This window comes from Mus caroli, unplaced genomic scaffold (assembly GCF_978045245.1).
Source record: "Mus caroli unplaced genomic scaffold, Mus_caroli_1 scaffold_4, whole genome shotgun sequence".
NCBI classification, from domain to species: Eukaryota; Metazoa; Chordata; class Mammalia; order Rodentia; family Muridae; genus Mus; species Mus caroli.
Window position 1 is genome coordinate 100902287 of NW_028227259.1, and position 19047 is coordinate 100921333.

The 19047-nt window shown below is 44.6% G+C and overlaps 1 protein-coding gene across 2 annotated transcripts in view; it reads left to right on the plus strand.

The window, feature by feature from the left end:
* Positions 1–3512: 3512 nt before the first annotated feature.
* Positions 3513–19047, plus strand: part of Anxa3 (annexin A3) — a 56537-nt gene continuing 41002 nt past the window's right edge. The window contains exons 1-2 of one of the 2 annotated variants that reach the window (XM_021162527.3): positions 3513–3615; positions 7469–7520. In XM_021162527.3, coding sequence (XP_021018186.2) covers positions 7506–7520 — 15 coding nt within the window. In that variant the 5' untranslated portion in view covers positions 3513–3615; positions 7469–7505. Of the gene's footprint in view, positions 3616–6119; positions 6175–7468; positions 7521–19047 lie in introns of those variants that run through there. The other variant, XM_029477951.2, reaches the window with a different exon arrangement.

The window sequence follows — 19047 nt, forward strand, 5'->3', positions numbered from 1 at the left end:
AAGAGAGAAATCCAACATGGCAAATGTCAAACGAACCCTCCAACTCCGTATCTGATGTTTGGAGATCATGATGGAGTCATCTTGTCTTGAGCTAGAGAGTGGTCCAGTAAATTCTCCTCACAGCACACCAGGACGTTTGCAGCCCCCAGCTGCAAACTCTTTTACAGCAAAACAGTTCCAAAAGCCTAAGGACCACATGGTCAGGCTTCTCTCAGCAACGACACCACTCTAGGCACCACTGTTTATATTAGTCACTTCTCTAATTGTGATAAAAATGCCTGACAGGAGGCAACTTAAGGGGGGGACGGGGTTTATTTTGGCTCTGTTACATCTTCAGTCCTGCAGCAGAAGGGAGCTCACACTGCGGCTCAGCTTGCTTGCTCCTTAATCTTGTGCCTGGGCGCACAGGCTGGTGTTGATCTACATTTGAGAAGCATTGCCACCCTTCAGTTAACCTAATCTAAATATCATTCCAAAGGTATGCCTAGAGCTTTGTTTCTTAGGTGACTAATCTAGATCTCCCGTCAAACTGATAATCAATGTTAATCATCATAGGTGTGTTTTAGATTCCTCACCTGGCAGACACAAGCAGAAGGCATGCAGATTTCACATGTATCCCTTGTTGCTACATGTATGACATCTCCCATCACCAACATACCCCACCAAGCTGGCATACTTCACATTAAGATTAACTTATTTTACCCAGAATCCATAGTTTTCTTAAAGTTTAAGCCTAAGTTTTCTTGGCACCATACAGTCCATGTTTTGACAAGTGTATAATGTCAGTTATCCATCGTTAGAGTCATACTGCATGATTTTACTGCTCTAAAAATTCTCTGTTCCACCTGCTAATACCCCCCCCCCCCCCCCCAGCTCTTGGCAACCACTAACTAGCGTTCTCAATGTCTCTGTAGTTTTGTCTTTTCCAGAATGTCACAGAGTAGGAACCACACCCTTTTCAAGCTGGCTTCTTCACTTAACCAGATACATTTCAGGTACCTTTATGGCTTGATTGCTCACCTGCTTTGGGTCCTGAATAAAATTACAGTATACGATGTACCACAGTTTACTGCCCATCCACCTACTGAAGGACATCTTGGTGCTTTCGCATTTCCGCAATTACGAATAAAGCTGGTTCAAATACCTATGTGTAGTTGTTAGCGAGCACAGAGCTTCCGTGATACTTGGACAAACACCAGTAAGCACAATTCCTGGATTGAATAATGAGACTATATTTAGTTTTGTAAGAAGCAACTAAATTATCTTCCATATGGCTGGTCCAGTTTCTTTTTTTAATCGTCATTAGCAATCTGTTCTGTGTGGTCAGGCTTGTTAGTAACACTATGACCCTGGGCATTTGATTGAAGTTTTCAAACCTGACCAGACCACCTACAGGGAACAGTGGGTAAAGGCACCTGCCGCTGAGCTTAACCATCTGAGTTCACATGCCATTGTGCTTGCGAACTCACACACACACACACTATACATACCATTCCATACACACATATATACACACAGCATCTGAGCTCACGTGTCACCTATACAGATACAAGTTTACACACACACACACATACACACACACACCATCTGAGCTCACATACCATTGCATGCACATACACATGCACACACAAACACATACCTCTCATCTGAGTTCATATGCCATTAAACATGCCACACACAAAAGCATGCACACATACACAAATATGCACACATAGGCACATGTACAGACATAAATAAATGTAAAAGGAATTAAGAACTAATAAATACTATTTTATAGTACTGCTACATCAATATTTGGAACTAACATAAAATAATATATGAGAAAAACTAAAACTATGCCCCAATACAGAAAACCTAAGATTCTTGATTAAGTTCTGCACTGAGGTAGAGTAACATCAGGGCTGGTCTGCTGACCACAATCCACTTACTTGACCTGCTCACTCAGTTTGTCTACGCCTGCTTCCTCTTCTGTACATCTTTACGTTTTGTTTTGGTGGTGGTGGTGATGATGACGGTGATGATGAGGGTAATGGTGGTGATGCTGGAGGTTGTGGTGATTCTGGAGGTTGTGGTGGTGATGGTAGTGGCGGTGGTGGTAGTGGGGTGTATACGCACATGTGTTTGTTGTGTGTGTCTGAGCATGCAGAAACCAGAGCAGTATGTCTTCCAGTGTTGCTGTCTGCCTTATTCCCTTGACAGAGTCTCCCACAGAACCAGAAACTTACCATTGTTTAAGCTGGTTTGCCAGCCAGCTCCAAAACACAGATTAATACCAAATTTTACATGGGTCCTGAGGATTCAAACTTAGGACCTCGTGCTTGCATTCCCAAACTTTTTACCCTCTGAGATAGTCCCCTAGCCCCTCTGTTCCACAGGCCTTAATAAAAACTTCTGTGTCCTAGAAACAACTTGAAGAATGTAAAAGTAAACAGATGACATAGTCCACTAACTTCAATGTCTGGTAATTAGTGGCTTTTCCACCTAACTTCTTTCACAGACACTACCCCGATATAAGTGGATGTCTTTAGGTTTCTATTGCTGGGATAAAACACCGTAATGAAAAGCAACTTGAGGAGGAAGGAACGAGTTTGTTTCTGTTTATGCGTCCGCAGCACACCCCGCCATTGAAAGAAGTCAGGGCAGGAATCTAGAGGGAACCTGGAACAGGAAGCAGGAGCTTGCGCAAAGGCCAAGGGAAGAATGCTAATGTCTATTTTGCTCTCTAGGACTTGATCAGTCCTTAAAGGCATACAAGGACCAGCAGCCCAGGGATAGCACCGCCCACAGTGGCCTGGGCCCTCCCACCTCAAACACTAATTAAGGAAACAGCTCCCTAAAGGTTTGCCTAAACCCCATTTTATGGGAGTCACTTTCTCAATTAAGGACTCTAGTTTGTGGGGAGCTGACACAAAACTGGCCATTTTAGTGGGACTTTAATGTTTATCCCCCTTGACTTACCTCAAGGGCTCAAAACACAGTGGTGCTTCTCTGAGCTCTAATCCTCCCTTTAGAGTCAACAGGCCAAGCACAGACACTCCTCAGACTCATGCGCTCAAAATCTAGCTCTGCCGTTCTTTCTGTATGATTTGACCTCCCTTGCCTCTGTGACTCCTTACTTGTAAAATGAGTACAATCTCATCTGTCAGCATGGTTATCATGCGGGATTTAGACCGGTACCTGTCACGAAGGACCCTCTAGGTAAGTAAGCCATACTTAGTATAGGTACCTGTGAGGACTGTCAACTCTGAATCCATGCTATCTAGAAAAGGAGACAAGCCCTGAAAGGAGGGGTGAGGGGGTGGGGAGTTGCGGGGGTGAGAAAAGTGAAAAGAAAGGAGACGGAGGAAAGGGTTTGGGTTTGGAGGAAGCGGGAGGAGGGTGTGAGGGAGACAGGGGAAGGGGAGGGCTTGCGAGGGGGGCGTGGTGGGTAGGTCATGATCCGGGATCCAAGAACCACTTGCAAGCGGTCTGGGCGGTCCATGAGTAGAAACAGAAGGAGGGGCTGAGGAAGGGTGGGGTCTGGGTCGCCACCCAGGCTAGCCTGGAGCTACCGCAGATCGCAGATCGTTCACCTTCGCAGAGCTTCTCCCTGGGCTTCGCCTCGCGGCCCCAAGGGTAAGTTTCCCACGCCCGCCCCTCTACACCCACGGAGCATCAGGTTCCCGCGGGGTCCCCAGGTCGTGAGCGCAGCTTGCTCCCAGGCCGTCCCCTTACCTCCCCTCCCCCAAGCCCTCGTCCCTCTATGGAAATAGAAGGGACTTGACCTGGGGGGGGCGCAAGGGCCGAGCTGAGTAAGTTATCAAACTTAGGGTCTTGCAGCCCAAGCTCACATCCTAAAGGTCTTGGGAACATTTAAAAGAAAAAGGGATAGAGGAAAGTCTCCTGCCCCTGCTCAGAGTTCTGTGCTGAGAACTTTTTCCTACCGCTCCCATGAGAGCTCTTTTTCTCCTCCAAGTGTATTTTAGCTTTACTTTGTATAGGTAGGAGAAAGATGAATTGGAGTATTGGACTTTGAGAGTTGGGGAACTTCGGTTTTCTCTTTTTAAAGACACCGTTTTCTTTGATTGCAACAGAATTCTATTCACTAGACATGAATCACCTCCCCTGCCTCTTGAGTCAGCAGGTGAGGTATCAGAGGTAGAGGTATGTGGTTTGTGACTGCAAATAGCCATATATAGAAGTTCTGGGTCCTGTGCCAATAGAAAGTTGAGCAGCCAGGGCAAAATGCTTCCCCAGGAGGTGCGTTAAAGAGAAGAGGTTCCTGCCCCCGAAAGAACTTCAGTTTCTACTCCTCACAACATCATAAAAATAGACTAAAAGGTTATTCTATGAAGAATTGTTCCTGGTTTTCCTGAAGGTGGAAGTTTCAAACTGCCTAGAAAGGTACTTTTAAACACTAACGAAGATCAGACCACTGTCCTCAGATCTGTTGGTGTTGAGAAATCGGTAGAAATGCCAGCAGGAGGAAGTACAAGAAAATGATGTAGCTGCTATAATCCCCTTCAGGAAGGATGTGTTTAAAGCTCTATTGTTAGGTCACTTGGCTTGCACTATGGAGTAGTTCTCTACTTTTTACAAGCTTAAAGGATGGCTTGATAATACATCTTAGAAATTTCCACATTATATTGGATCAACAAATGTCAAGCATCAGTTTGGGTCAGGGGCCACAGGGCATGGGAATTAACAGTTCATTCCTTTGCAGTCTAGATGCCTAGGTTCAGTCAGGTTGACTCTATGGTGGGGATTTCACTATTGCTTCCTGTGCCTCCAGCATCTTCCTGTGCTGTTAATGATGTCTCTCTCACTAACTAGGTTATTCTGAGGCTTATGTTTAAATCATTGAATACAGTTTTTTTTCATATACACCAGTGAATAAACATTGCACAAATCCCCAGCTTTGAGAGCTCACTTTCTAACACTTTGCCTGTCACCTGGCACCTAGTAAAAACACAAGATGTTGGCTGACAGCATAATCTATCTTATTTCCTCCCAGCAATAGAAACAACCTTCTCCCTGTTTTACACATGAGGAAATCCTGACTCAAATTAGGTCTCGCATTAAGAGATGTGTTAGCTTTTTGTCTGTGTGACAGAACATCTGGGAGGAAGAATTTAAAAGGAGGAAAGATGTCTTTTTAGCTCATGGTTTCAGAGATTTTTAGCTCAGTTCGGGTCAGCTGGCTCCATTGCTAATCATTCTACGTGAGGCAGGACATGCCTGTAACAGAGTCCCTGACAGAGGAGAATACCCACCTCATGGCCACCAAGACGCAGAGACCAAGTGTGGGCAGTGCCAGGGAGAAAACAGAGACCTCTGAGGCATGCTGCTCCTAATGGATCTGCTCCCTTTAGGGAGTCTTAGCCCTTAAGCTTCCACTGTTTCCCATTAAATTAGGAAACCATCAATGGATCGATCTATTGCTGAGGTTAAAGTGACCATTCCTGGTCCAGTTGCTTATGAAACTCCTCAGCTCTGAACACAGCTGCATTTGGGACCAAAATGGAAAGGCCTGTTGTACATGACAAGAAGCAACCTTATCCTGTATCCACTGTATACTCTGGAGAGAGATAGAGGGTCAGAACCTTTAATTAGAGAGGACAGGCCAGGGGAGCAGTGGTGGCGCACACCTTTAATCCCAGCACTTGGGAGGCAGAGGCAGGTAGATTTCTGAGTTCGAGGCCAGCCTGGTCTACAGAGTGAGTTCCAGGACAGCCAGGGCTACACAGAGAAACCCTGTCTCACTTCTGCCCCCCCCCCCCAAAACAAAACAAAACAAAAAAGAAAAAGAAAAGAGAGAACACAGAAGTTTCAGAGAATGAGCAAAAATCAGGGCTAAATACTTCCAGTGACTATTAATGTGGTTTCAGGTCCATCTTTGGCCCTGAACTGCCACTGAAGTTTTAGAATATTTTGTTGCCAGGATGGGTGGGAACAGTTTGTATTTCTGAATCGACACTGGAGACAAGCCAGCACATCTGAGTAATGTTTACTTATGGAAGGTGTGCCTGGGTTCAAGGAAGTGGCCCTTTTCCTGTCTCTACCTACTTGGAACTAGCCTGACTTCCTCAAAGAGTAGACATGGGTATTTATAACAAACTGCGTAGGCTTGGATCTTTTAAAATGTACAGGCAAGGAATCAGTGCAAACCCAGCTAGAATTTGTCTTGCTTTAAGGGTGAGGATCAACTTCAACTTCTTCTTTTTCTTCTTCTTCTTCTTCTTCTTCTTCTTCTTCTTCTTCTTCTTCTTCTTCTTCTTCTTCTTCTTCTTCTTCTTCTTCTTCTTTCTTCTCCCTCTCCCTCTCCCTCTCCCTCTCCCTCTCCCTCTCCCTCTCCCTCTCCCTCTCCCTCTCCCTCTCCCTCTCCCTCTCCCTCTCCCTCTCCCTCTCCCTCTCCCTCTCCCTCTCCCTCTCCCTCTCCCTCTCCCTCTCCCTCTCCCTCTCCCTCTCCCTCTCCCTCTCCCTCTCCCTCTCCTCCTCCTCCTCCTTTTGCAGCCTGCAAAGGTCCAGAGCCAACATGACCTCTTTATAGCTGTTCTAAGGCAGGAGGGAGGGAAAAGGACACCTGGGTCTTTTGCTTTGGCTACCACACTATAGAGATGGAGTATTTAAAGATTGAAAGTTTCCAGGGAGCTGGGCAGTGGTGGTGCATGCCTTTAATCCCAGCACTTGGGAAGCAGAGGCTGGTGGATTTCTGAGTTCGAGGCCAGCTTAGTCTACAGAGTGAGTTCCAGGACAGCCAGGGACTATACAGAGAAACCCTGTCTCGAAAAACCAAAGAAGAAGAAGAAGAAGAAGAAGAAGAAGAAGAAGAAGAAGAAGAAGAAGAAGAAGAAGAAGAAGAAGAAGAAGAGGAGGAGGAGGAGGAGGAGGAGGAGGAGGAGGAGGAGGAGGAGGAGGAGGAGGAGGAGGAGGAGAAGGAGAGAGGGGAAGGAAGGAAGGAAGGAAGGAAGGAAGGAAGGAAGGAAGGAAGGAAGAAAGAAAGAAAGAAAGAAAGAAAGAAAGAAAGAAAGAAAGAAAGAAAGAAAGAAAGAAAGAAAGAAAGAAAGAAAGAAAGTTAGTTTCCAGGGAAGTCTTCTCAGGCAGTACTGCTTAACTGTCTCCTCCATGTCAGTACCCTGAAGGCAGATGTGGGGGTTGCTGTACCTCCTTGTTTGTTCCTCTTCCCCATGGGCCACTTTGAGTAAATCTCCTTTCTTTTGATTCTTACTTATCTCTGTCTAACTGGTGTACTGAGGACAGTTGGCCAGACCAGAATGACTCTGCTAGCAGTTGAAATTGCTAAATGCTTACTTAATCCTTGCTCAGGGAACAGGTTTCTTGATGTCAGATACACACCCTCTTCCGGAGAAGTTTCTCATTGCCTGCTGACTGTTGCTTTCTGGATTAAGCATTAAGATTTGGACTGAAAATGTTGTGTGCTGAATCACAACATGGCTTTGTCCCTTTAATACTTTGTTTCTTTTCTAAGTTGCTGTGATCTCGGCTTGAGAGAAAGGTGGACTGTCATGGCCTCTATCTGGGTGAGTAAAAGCCAAAGCACCGTGGCTTACATGAGTCAAACAGAAGGACAAACTACTATATATAAAAAAAGGAAAGTTGATTAACTATTTAAAAAATAGCCAAAAGCTAGAGCACATTTAAGAATAGTAAAGTATATGTGTCATAAGCAGGTGTGGTGGCATGTATCTGTAACTCCAGAGCTCGGAAAGTTAAGGCAGGAGAATGTCAAGTGTTGGGAGAGACCGAGCTATGTAGGGAGAACTTATCTAAGAAGGACTAGTAGTAAAAATGTATCAGAGGGGCTGGTGTCATGCTTCAAAACTACACTTAAATGTAGAGACTGGGTTTCAGTTCTCAGAATCCACATGAGGCTGGGTACAACCGCCTGTGGCTCCAGCCTCACAGGAAGGACACCTGTATTTATGTGCATGTAACACCCCCCCCCCTTCCTACATACACACATACAGTAAACATTTTTAAGGGTATAATAGCGGTCCATACTTAGCAAAGAGGCCTTAATGGAGAATAAATGTAGTGTATAGCTCAGCCTACACAACGATAAAGATGACATTTATTATCAGCAAGGAAAGATAGTTTCTTCTGTTAGCAAAATTAGAAAGACTTGTAGGGGGAAAGTAAATCTATATTCCACTTCCCCTCTTACATCAAAATAAATTTTAAATGCATAAAGCATAGAAGTGAGGGAATGGTTAGTAACGTGCTTACAGTGGCAAGGCCCAGGTCCTTATGGGAGCCCCTGTCTCAAAAACTACAGAGAACAGCTCCCCAGGAATGAAATGCAGTGCTCTCCTGTGACCTCCACATACCTGCACACACATACTGCCACATGACCATGAGCATACATACATGCATGCACATACATGCATGCATATAAAATAAATCAATAAATACACAATTATACAAAACATAAAGCTCAAGTGGATCTTTTAGAATTAATTTGAAATGGGTAAGGCCATTACAACCATAGGCCTAAAGCAAAAGACAAAAGGTTTTCTTTAATTTGTTTATGTATAAATCTGTAACTGTGGCAGCAACATCATAAATAGAATGAGAAGATAACCTTCAGGGCAACACGTTTGTAGAACATCAGGCAGATTTATTTCTGTAACACACAAATGACTTGACTAAAGCAATTTCAAAAATGAGCTCAATGGGAAACTGTAGACACAAAGTAGCAAGTGGAAGGAATTGCAAGTATCCAATTCATCTGTAGACAGAACCTCTCAGAACTAAGGAAACGCCAGAATTCCTGGGAAAAGGAACCATTTTCTACTGAAGAGGTAGGTAGCTGGAGAAAATAGCAAGACAAAGTTATGCACTCACTAGGAACCTTCAAACTGTCCATAGGCGCTGGTTAGACTTTTGGACAGCATTCGGGTCAGCATCCGTCATTGTTAAATGTTCTTGTCCTTTATTCCAGCAACTCTACTTCTTATGTATCATGAATGTGAATGAAGGTTGAAAAACATGGCTCAAAGCATATTTGCTTGTATGATTGGAAATATGCAGACAATGTAATGATTACCCAGTAGGTACAAATTACTTGGTTTTTTTTTTAACTTGCAGCCATTTTAATGTAATTATTTAAAAAAATGTAGGGAAAATATTCAGCTCTATGAAATGACATTAGAAACTGTACCAGAATGTGTTATTAGTGATAAGCTCAAGTTACAGGAGTGGTAGATGCAGAGGCTCTGTATAAAAAAAGGACATGGAAGAGATACAGGCACAAAGCATCTCTGACAACTTCCTAGGCAGGTGGCACCTCGGGTAGTTGACTCTTTCTCATGTCCCTCTATCTACTCTTGTGGCTTTAAGCCATGAGTACATTTTATGAGTAAGAGAACTTGAAGGAAAAGCATGCAGAGGTGTGCACCATGCAGGGGAGCTGTGCCGAGCACTGGTCAAGAGCCAACTTTAGTGCTCTCCATACCTGAAAGCCCTCTGGCTTTCTTCGTCTCCAAAAGAGTCAGGTGAAGAGGCTTCTCAAAATGTGAGCTGGGGTCCACTAGAAAATTAGCATGAAGTCTACTGACACATTTGACAGGCTCAGAGACACTGGGGTTGAGGGTGAGACACAGGATAGAGTTTCCTGTTGCAGTCAGCCATAGCAAATGACTATAAATTGAAGGTAAAGCAGTTAGTTGGCAATGTTCCTCCATGGTGGAGTGCACACCTAGCATGTGCTAAGGCACTAGGTCCAGTGCTTACCTAGCATGTGCTAAGGCACTAGGTCCCACCCTCAGCACTGCATGAACAAGTCAAAGGTATTTTTTGCTGCACGTGGCCATACAAAACCCATAATCCCAGCACTTGGCAGGTGAATCAGGAGTTTATGGATATTCTCAACTACATAAAAAGTTCTTGACAGTTTGGGCTACTTCAGTGCCACTCCCACCAAACACACACACACACACACACACACACACACCACACATACTCTCTCACACACACAATACACATATTCACACACACACACACACACACACACACACACACACACACACACCTGCCAAATCTCTTTAATTATCTCACAGTCCTATCTGCAATATGAACTGATTCTCATAGCAGTATATTTTTCAATATAAACATAAGATTTCAATAGCTAGGAACCGACTCTGAATGAACAGGGGAAGGATACACAAGTGTGTTTGTTCCATGTGCACAATGTGGAATATCATCCAGCCCTAGAATGGAAGTTATCTTAAAAACGGGTGAACCATGAGTATGTTCAGCTAGTAAAATAAGACAGTCGTGAAAAGATAAACATTGCACAACTCCTCCTATGAAATACGCAGAGGACTGTGGTTTCCTGGACCACGGGAGGGCAAGGGGTTGTTATGGTTAAGACTGCATAGAATTTGTGTTCCACAGTATGATAAGGTTCTGGTAATTGTTTCAGAACAACGTGAATAGTCTCACTACTACTGAACTATGCATTTTAGATGGGTTGATATTTACCAAAAAATAATTTTTCAGGCTTAATATTCTTGTATGTGTCCATGTAAGTGCTTATGAACATGTAAGGATGTATGTGAAGGCTGTAAGCAAGAGTGTAGTAAAGACTGTAGGAGAGAGAGAGACAGAGAGAGACAGAGAGAGAACAGCCAGAGGCATCTGGTAGAGAGCAGAGAGAAAGGAGACTGGTCATGGCCAAGGCTATCTGGGAGGGAGGGAGTATAGAAGGGAGTCGGGGAAACCATGCCAGGAACTGGTATCTAGAAGGAGGGGGGCCTGGGAAGCTTGGGGAGCCCAGAGCCTGGGAGCTAGCATGGTGGCGGGGGAGTCAGGGACTAAGAAGGGTCAGGAGGCTAGCAATAAAGATGCAGACTTCCGGCTTATCTCTCACTTGAGACTTGAGACAAAAGCCTGCCCTGCTTTTCTAGCTAGCAGGGTCCCTCCCCTCTGGCTGACTGATTCAGGCTGGTCAAATATGTTCAGTGCAGGTCCTGAGTCCTGACTGTATTTACCTGAAGCTGTGGGCCTATTAGTTTCCTTTTCTTTGTTTAACCTGGTCAGTCCAAAATTAAAGAAAGGGCAACTCAAGCCACCAAAACTACTTAAAACCTCCAGCCCTCTAGAGGAAAAAATGAATCTGCTCTGTAGGGCCTCTCCCTCTCTGTCTCTCTCTGTCTCTCTCTGTCTCTCTCTGTCTCTCTCTGTCTCTCTCTGTCTCTCTGTCTCTGTCTCTCTCTTTCTCTCTCTCTCCTCTCTCCTCGCCCACCTCTCCCCCCGTATTATACAAGTACTTCTCCTTGTATGATGAAGTTCATTATCTGTTGCTGCCCACTGTGTCTAGGATGTCCCCTGCCTTTTAAATTTTATCATCTGTGGAGAACGTGATCAAGATTTCTCAATATGCTTTTTGGTAGCTTGGAATTTAAAATCTCACTTTCTTTGAGTATTTAAATTGTGTCATAATTTGTAATAACATCATAATTCAATAATACTATTGTTCTAGAAAATTTAATAACAGTTAGAACAAAATGATAAAAAAACAAACTTTTGTGTGTCTTTAAAAAAAAAAAAAGGGACTCCTAAACAGTAAGACTCCTGTGTCTGACTTCCAGCTCTGGGATCACAGTCACACTCTGCTGCTAATGGCTTTTCACACTGGTGCAGAGGATCTGAATTCAGCCCTTCATGCTCACCAAGCAAGCACTTCACTGACCAAGCTACCTCCCCAGCCTTCTGGCTTTAATCATCTTATCAGAAAGTTCTGCTATGACACAAAGATTTGCTGACACTAGTGTGCCCAAGTCTGGGGAGACCAGAGGTGTTAGATCATGTGGATCTGATGCTACATCAGAAGTCTGTAAGCTGCCTGATGTGGGTGCTAGGAACCACCAAGCCATCTCTCCAGCTCCAGGAGTGTAGCTTTCTATGAAGACACAATATCAGGGACACTAGCTGTTCTTCCTGAGGACCTGGGTTCAATTCCCAGCACTCACATAGTGGATGATAACTGTCTGTAACTCAAGATGCAGGAATCCAGTGTGGTCTTTTGTAGCCTCTGCAGGCTCCAGGCAAGCACATGGTACACAGACATACAGACCAGTACTGTGGCACTGTGTTGCTATGAGGGGAAAAAAAATATTTATTGCATAGTTGACTGACAGGGACTCCACGAGCTAAGCTGCCCAGAGCTACCTCTGTAAGATAGCAGCAGAGGGCTTTTTAGGAAGTGGGAGGGGACCAACTGCTTTCTAAGCGGATGGTGCAAAGCGGGAGTCTTAGTGTTGTGTGGCACAAGCAGAAACGGGCATCACACAGCTTCCTGGGCCACAATTCTCTAGGAGAAGTTGTCATGGGCTACACTGGGGGCTTGGGGATTGAGCTCATGACGTTAACAGGTCATGACTGGACATACTGACTTCAGCACAGACCCATTTGTATGAAGCTGGCTCCAGCCTACTCCCGAGAGGATTCTGGAGGAAGTCCCTGAAAGACAACCTAAGAACTTGGTTATTTAAGGAATTTATGTCCGAGGCTCCTCTGAGCTCATTCTTGTTTTTTTTTCCTCCTTGCACACAAAAGCAAATACACACCCAGGCACAAATATGTTATCTAAGCCGCCCATCCCTACACAGCTCTGGGGCAGTGGGAGGTTACCAGCACGTGGTTAGTTTATTGTAATTAACTCGGGGCTGAAAGAGAAAATTAAGGAGACACGAGAAAGGCAAGGAGCCTCTCATTCTGGGGTCTGGTTAGAGTCACCAGCCAGCTGAAAGTCATGAACTCCAGCACGCTTGCTGTGACAATTGCCTGTATAGAGACATTCCTTTTACCTGGAGCTAATTTCAAATAAGAATGTTAAAATAGCAGGGAGCCACGTTTGACAACCGAGTGCATGTGACCTTTAAGTCTTTTCCTAGATGAGAACTCAAAGTTTCCTGGGAATCTCAAAACTTTGTTTACTATAAAAAGCCGTACCCCATGGTATGCCTTATGGTTTTACCATATTAACTGCAATCCTATTTAATGGCTCACTTACCAAACAACTCTTGAAATGTAAAGTAGAAACCACCAAATGGGGGTAGGGGGAATGGAGAGGGAGAGAGGGAGAGAGGGAGAGAGGGAGAGAGGGAGAGAGGGAGAGAGAGAGAGATTGATTTAAGCAGGACTATCTTTTTTTTTTAAAGATTTATTTATTTTTATTATATATAAGTACACTGTAGCTGTCTTCAGACACTCCAGAAGAGGGAGTCAGATCTCATTACGGATGGTTGTGAGCCACCATGTGGTTGCTGGGATTTGAACTTCAGACCTTTGGAAGAGCAGTTGGGTGGTCTTACTGACTGAGCCATCTCACCAGCCCCCCCAGGACTATCTTTTTAAAAGGACATAAATTCCTTAAATAACGAAGTTCTTAAGTTATATTTCAGGGACTGCCTCCAGGATCCTCTTGGGAGTAGGCTGGAGCCAGCTTCATACAAATGGGTCTGTGCTGAAGTCAGTCTGTCCAGTTAGTGATCTGTTGATGTCATGAGCTCAAAATCCCCAAGCTCCCAGTGCAGCCCATGACAACTTCCCCTAGAGAATCGTGGCCCAGGAAGCTGTGTGGTGCCCGTTTCTGTGAACATGGGCTGTCCTTTTCCATCACTCTCTTCCTCTACAATGCTCATGTGTAAACCAGGCTTGTCCCAAGATTGTTTTCTGTGGTGCAGTCAGGAATCTGACTTCACATTCAGTGTCTCGAAGGAACTCTGTCTCTGGCCCTGCCCACATTGCTGCTGACAGAACAGGGTCAAGGAAGAAATTCTCAGATAGTGTCTCAGTACATTCCTGCTGAAGAGCAGGAGGTGATGTCTGGTTTCTTCATGTTCTAATTGAAGATGTTGAATCTCTGCCACTGTTTTTGATATGTAATCTCTGGTGCACCAGTATGTCTTTTGTTCTGACATTTTCCAAGTCTTCGTTTATGTTTCATCTGACCCTGGTGTCTAGCCTGGAACTCACAGTTTCTTGTTGGATGTTGCCTCGCAATATAGAATTGCTTATAACACTTTGAAAACATTTTATTTTTATTTCTATGTGGGTTCCTGCATGTATAAATGTATGTACAGGTGTCTGGAGGCCAGAGGTTTTAGATCATGTGGATCTGATGTTACAGGACATTGTAAGCTGCCTGATGCGGATGTTAGGAACCACTGAGCTATCTCTCCAGCTCTAGGATGTAACTTTCTATTAAGACACAATAGCAGGGACTAGGGAAATGGCTCAGTGGCTAAGTTCACTAGCTATTTTTCTAGAGGACCTGGGTTCAATTCCCAGTACTTACATGGTAGATGACAACTGTCTGTAACTCAAGATACAGGGATCCAGTGATCTTTTGTAGCCTCCTCAGGCTCCAGGCATGCACATGGTGCATAGACAAGTGCAGGAAAAACTCCCAAGCACAAAAAATAATAAAAAAAAATTTTTAAGTGTGTGTGTGTGTGTGTGTGTGTGTGTATCGGCATGTCCCTCCACTGTGAGGTCAGAGCACACTGACTTTCCTGCACATTAGCATCTTCACCAACAGGGAAGTTCCCTGAGCCAGTGGTCAAGGTTTTAATTGGACATGACTGATTAAACTATTAACTTGTTATTGTAGCATTGAATTCAATATCCAGATTCCTTTCCTTCCCAAGAGGTGGAGCTGGCTCCAATCTCAGCCCTCTATATCATGTGGTCTTTCTGGTGACCAGCTCTCATCCTGAACCTGTCAAAGGACCATGATGAGTCACCTCAGGCACAGAACAAAGGCACTCCCACCACTCAGGAAATTCCAAGGGTTTTTGAAACTCTTTGCCAAGAACCAGGACAGAGCTGAATATATCCTCATCAAACCACCTTGTGACTCGCATTGAAGAGCTGGGTTTCTGAAACCTTACCTGCCTTTATTTTTTAATGAAATTGTAACGACACAAACTGCAGTCTCTTAAAGCAAAAGCTTAGAAGCTTTGACTGTAAGTTATATCTATAGTCACTAGGAAAATAGGTGAATATAATGAGGATTGGAGAAATGAGATATTCTGAACATGCCAGTCATGTAGCAGACATGAAGAACCTGCCTTTGCTGTTGTCGATGTAGCACAGTGATCAAGTGCTTGCCTGTAGTGCAGAAGGCCCTGGCTCTGCTCCCTAAAACCATAAGAATGGGGTATGTGGGAGAGGGGGGATCCTTAATGGTGGAAATGTTGTGGAATGCTGCAAGCAGCAATCTGTGGATGGGTCAAATTCACCAGTGATCATGTGTTCCTGGGGACAGTCAGAGCGTGGCCACCCTTCCCTGCCTGACCACTCCCTTCTTTCTGGGGACTTTGCTGTTTGACAGATGGGGACACTGGATCTCATTTCTGTAGCTTATCCAGTTGAGAGACAGTTGTGTGTGGGATCACAAGGAAGGTTCAGAGTGCCAGGATGAGAGAATCTGTGATGGTACTTTTATAAGTAATGAAAGATATTGTAAGTGGTTTAAGCCCTGTAAAAAGGACAGGTGAGACCCTTCAGAAGAGACCCATCAGCAGCCATGATGGGGTCCTGAAAACAGAGAGAAAGACTTCCCACCTAAAGGAGAGCTCCATTAAGACAAGTACTCAAAGAGAGCATGGCAGGAGTCCTGGGGAGAGGCTTGGTGTGGGAGAGAAGCTCAGAGCTCCATCCATGTCTTATTTCAAAGTTGTCTTGGACCTGGGTCATAACTGTAAGGAGAAGGGAGAATGCAAGGTCACAGCAGGTGGAGTTTGAGGAGTCCTGGGGGCCCTAACTGCCCATTTCTTACTTGGTTGGAGACATCCCAGTCCTCTCTCCTTCCTGGTGTGTTCACTCTTCCTGACCTTGCAGGTTCCCACATGGGCGGGAGTCACGGCTATATTCTGGAGTGTGGAGAAGCTGGACTCTGCCTCTGCCTTCCCTCTCATCTCCCACATCTCAATGATAGATCTGGCTTTGAAACTCACTTTGTACCCCAAGTCAAGTGAGGAGCCTGTTGTAGTTAAGGTTCTTCTTGCTGTGGTCAGGGGCCTTGACTAAGGTCAACTTGAGGAGGAAGGGATTTATTTCACTGTCTACCTCAGGTAATAGTACATTGTGAAGGGCCTGGAAGCAGGAGCTGAAGCAGAAGCCATGAAGGAGTACTATTTCCTTGTTTGCCTGCCTTCTTATGGCGCATAGGACCACCAAGCCAGGGGTGGCTCTGCCTGCAGTGAGCTGGACCCTCTCACATAATCACCAATCATGAAAATGCCCCCACAGGCTTACCCACAGGCTAGTCTGTCTTTGCAGAGCTATCTTCTTACTGGATACTAGTCATACTGGATCAGAGGCCCATGCCTGTGCAGCATGACTTCATCCCAACCATTGACATAGGCAGTGAGCTAGATCCAATCACAGTTACATTCTTTGGGCTGCTGGTTAGGTCTTTGGCATAGGAGAGGCATGATCTCATGCCACCTGCCTCATGTGACTCTATTTTAGTTCAGGGCCTCTAATAGGACACTTCCTTTGGTTTTAAAAGGCCATTTCTTACTTGAAGAATTGAACAAAAAGTCTTACACTTTCCAAGTTTGGGCTGCTTTGGTTTTTGCAGCCTGCTCCATTTCCCTTTGTATCATAAAGCTTCCTGACCCAGGACAGCATCTTGACATTGAGCACAGAGAGTAATCATTTCTCCCAGGCTCTCTGAAAGCCCTTGAGTCCTCGAGTTTTCTCTGGGGCTTAATTTTTTGGATCTGGCTTTTATGGGGTTTTATGAAGTGATGCGTGATATGGCTTTACCTCACCTTCGGAATGTGCTCACTGCGGCTGCCATTTTTTCTCTGGAGCATTTGGCTCTAAATATGCTTTGTGTCAACAGAGCTGGCACCCGATGTTTCTCTTTTATTCACCCTTTGAACAAAGAGCTTCAATTTATTGCAAGTCTGGTGCACAGTCCATGAAGAAATAGATGCAGCCGTGTTTAGAGAGACTAGTCTGCCAAGGTAACAGCAGACAATTGCCCTGAGGGTAATGTGGCCATGTCAGTGGCTTCAGGGCACCCACCTCTGGGGCTAGCCAAAGGATGGCTTTGGGAAGTAAGAAAAATTCTACTGGCATAAGGTAGATTTAAAGGCCATTTTAGTCTAGACTAGTAAGTTGAACAGCAGGAGGGACTATCTGGTTGTATCAACTTAGGCAAGCTTCTTTTATTTTTTTATTTTTATGTTTGTTTGTTTGTTTTTGATTTTTCAAGACAGGGTTTCTCTGTGTAGCCCTGGCTGTCCTGGAACTCACTCTGTAGACCAGGCTGGCCTCGAACTCAGAAATTTGCCTGCCTCTGCCTCCCAAGTGCTGGGACTAAAGGTGTGCGCCACCACTGCCCGGCTTAGGCAAGGTTCTTAAGCATCTCTCTGGCTATCCAGGCTCAGGGTTTACAAGTCTGCTTTTTGTGTTTATCATGGAGATTGAAAGTGTTCCTAGCAAAGCTCTAGACACACGACAACTAACTGTCCTCATTATAAAGAATTCCTGTTTGTTTTCTTACTTCTTCTCATTTCTTTACTTCCCGGTGGGTTTCACCATCCTTTTTTCTTTTGGGAGCATTTAAAGGTCAAGTTTGAGAAAAGGGAAGAAACTAAATATACACAAAACAGTAGGTAAAACGCTGACCAAGCATGATTTTGAAAGTGTTTTAGCCAAGTGTCCATGGAGGTTCCCCATTGGCACTGACTGCGGTACTAGGGAAAGGACCTCAACTAAGAATCAATAAATGGGCCAGGCAGTGGTGGCGTACGCCTTTAATCCCAGCACTTGGAAGGCAGAGGCAGGCAAATTTCTGAGTTCGAGGCCAGCCTAGTCTACAGAGTGAGTTCCAGGACAGCCAGGGCTACACAGAGAAACCTTGTCTCGAAAAACAAAACAAACAAACAAACAAAAAGAATCAATAAAAACAGGAAGGCTGCAATGAAACAGGCAATCCAAAGAGCTTTGGCTGTAACTATCAACATTCCTAAAACAACACCTCATAACTGAGTTCCTTAGCTTCCACCCGTGCAGTAGCCAGGTCCTGCTTGCTGGCTTTATTCTAGTTTTCTAGGGGACCAAGAATGAAGTGCAGCGTTGGTTATGCCACTTGGTGATCCATTCAAACCACTGAGGGTCTCATGAAGTCAGATGCTGAGTCCAACCCCATCATTGTGGACTCTATGAAAGTGGCTTGAGGATTTATGCCTCTGGAAATTCCAGGAGATTCCTATGGAGTTGATCCAGGAAGCCATTTTGAGAACCATTGAGGTAGAGTTCCCTAACCTCCAGCTCTGGCAAGGTGATGAGGTGTAGAACATGGGCCTCTTGTTCACATGGAGGTGGCCTTAAGTCTAGGCACCTTCCTGACCAACAAAGTTCTGTTAGACAAACCATCTCTCTGGGACTGAACACAGCCTTGTTCTGTTATTTTTAACTCTGTGTAGGTAGGCATGTGTCAGCATGCAGGCATAGAGATTTGAGTGTGGGTACCTCTGGAAGCCAATGACACTGGATCCTGTGCAATTATAGAGTTTCAGATGGTTGTGCGACTCCTGATTATGCACTGGGAACTGAACTTGAGTCCTCTGGAACAGCAAGTGCTCTTAACAGCTGAGCTGTGTCTCCAACTCCTTTGAATCTACCTCATTAAGATCACTGAAGAAATCTAAGATGTTTGTATGACCTTTCGTTCATTATCTGGTATGCATTAAACAATATGAGTCTGGTTATTTATTTTAAAATCACTTTTGATAAATTATATAGATATTGCCTGGATAGCCAAGTCTTACCAAGTATATCCTGAAATATTGTTCATATAAGTGGCTAAAACACATTTAAGTATTTCACTAGAATTCAACTTCAGAATTCCCTTGTTCTGGGGCTGGGCTTTGGCTCAGTGGTAGAACACTCAGTTGTCATGTATGGGGACCTGGGGTTTGAATCCTGCACAGCAAAATAAACAACTAAATAAAAACCAGATTCCCACGGCTTCTTTCAAGTTGACAGGTATGTGTGCATTTTGGAGAAGGAGAGAGGGAA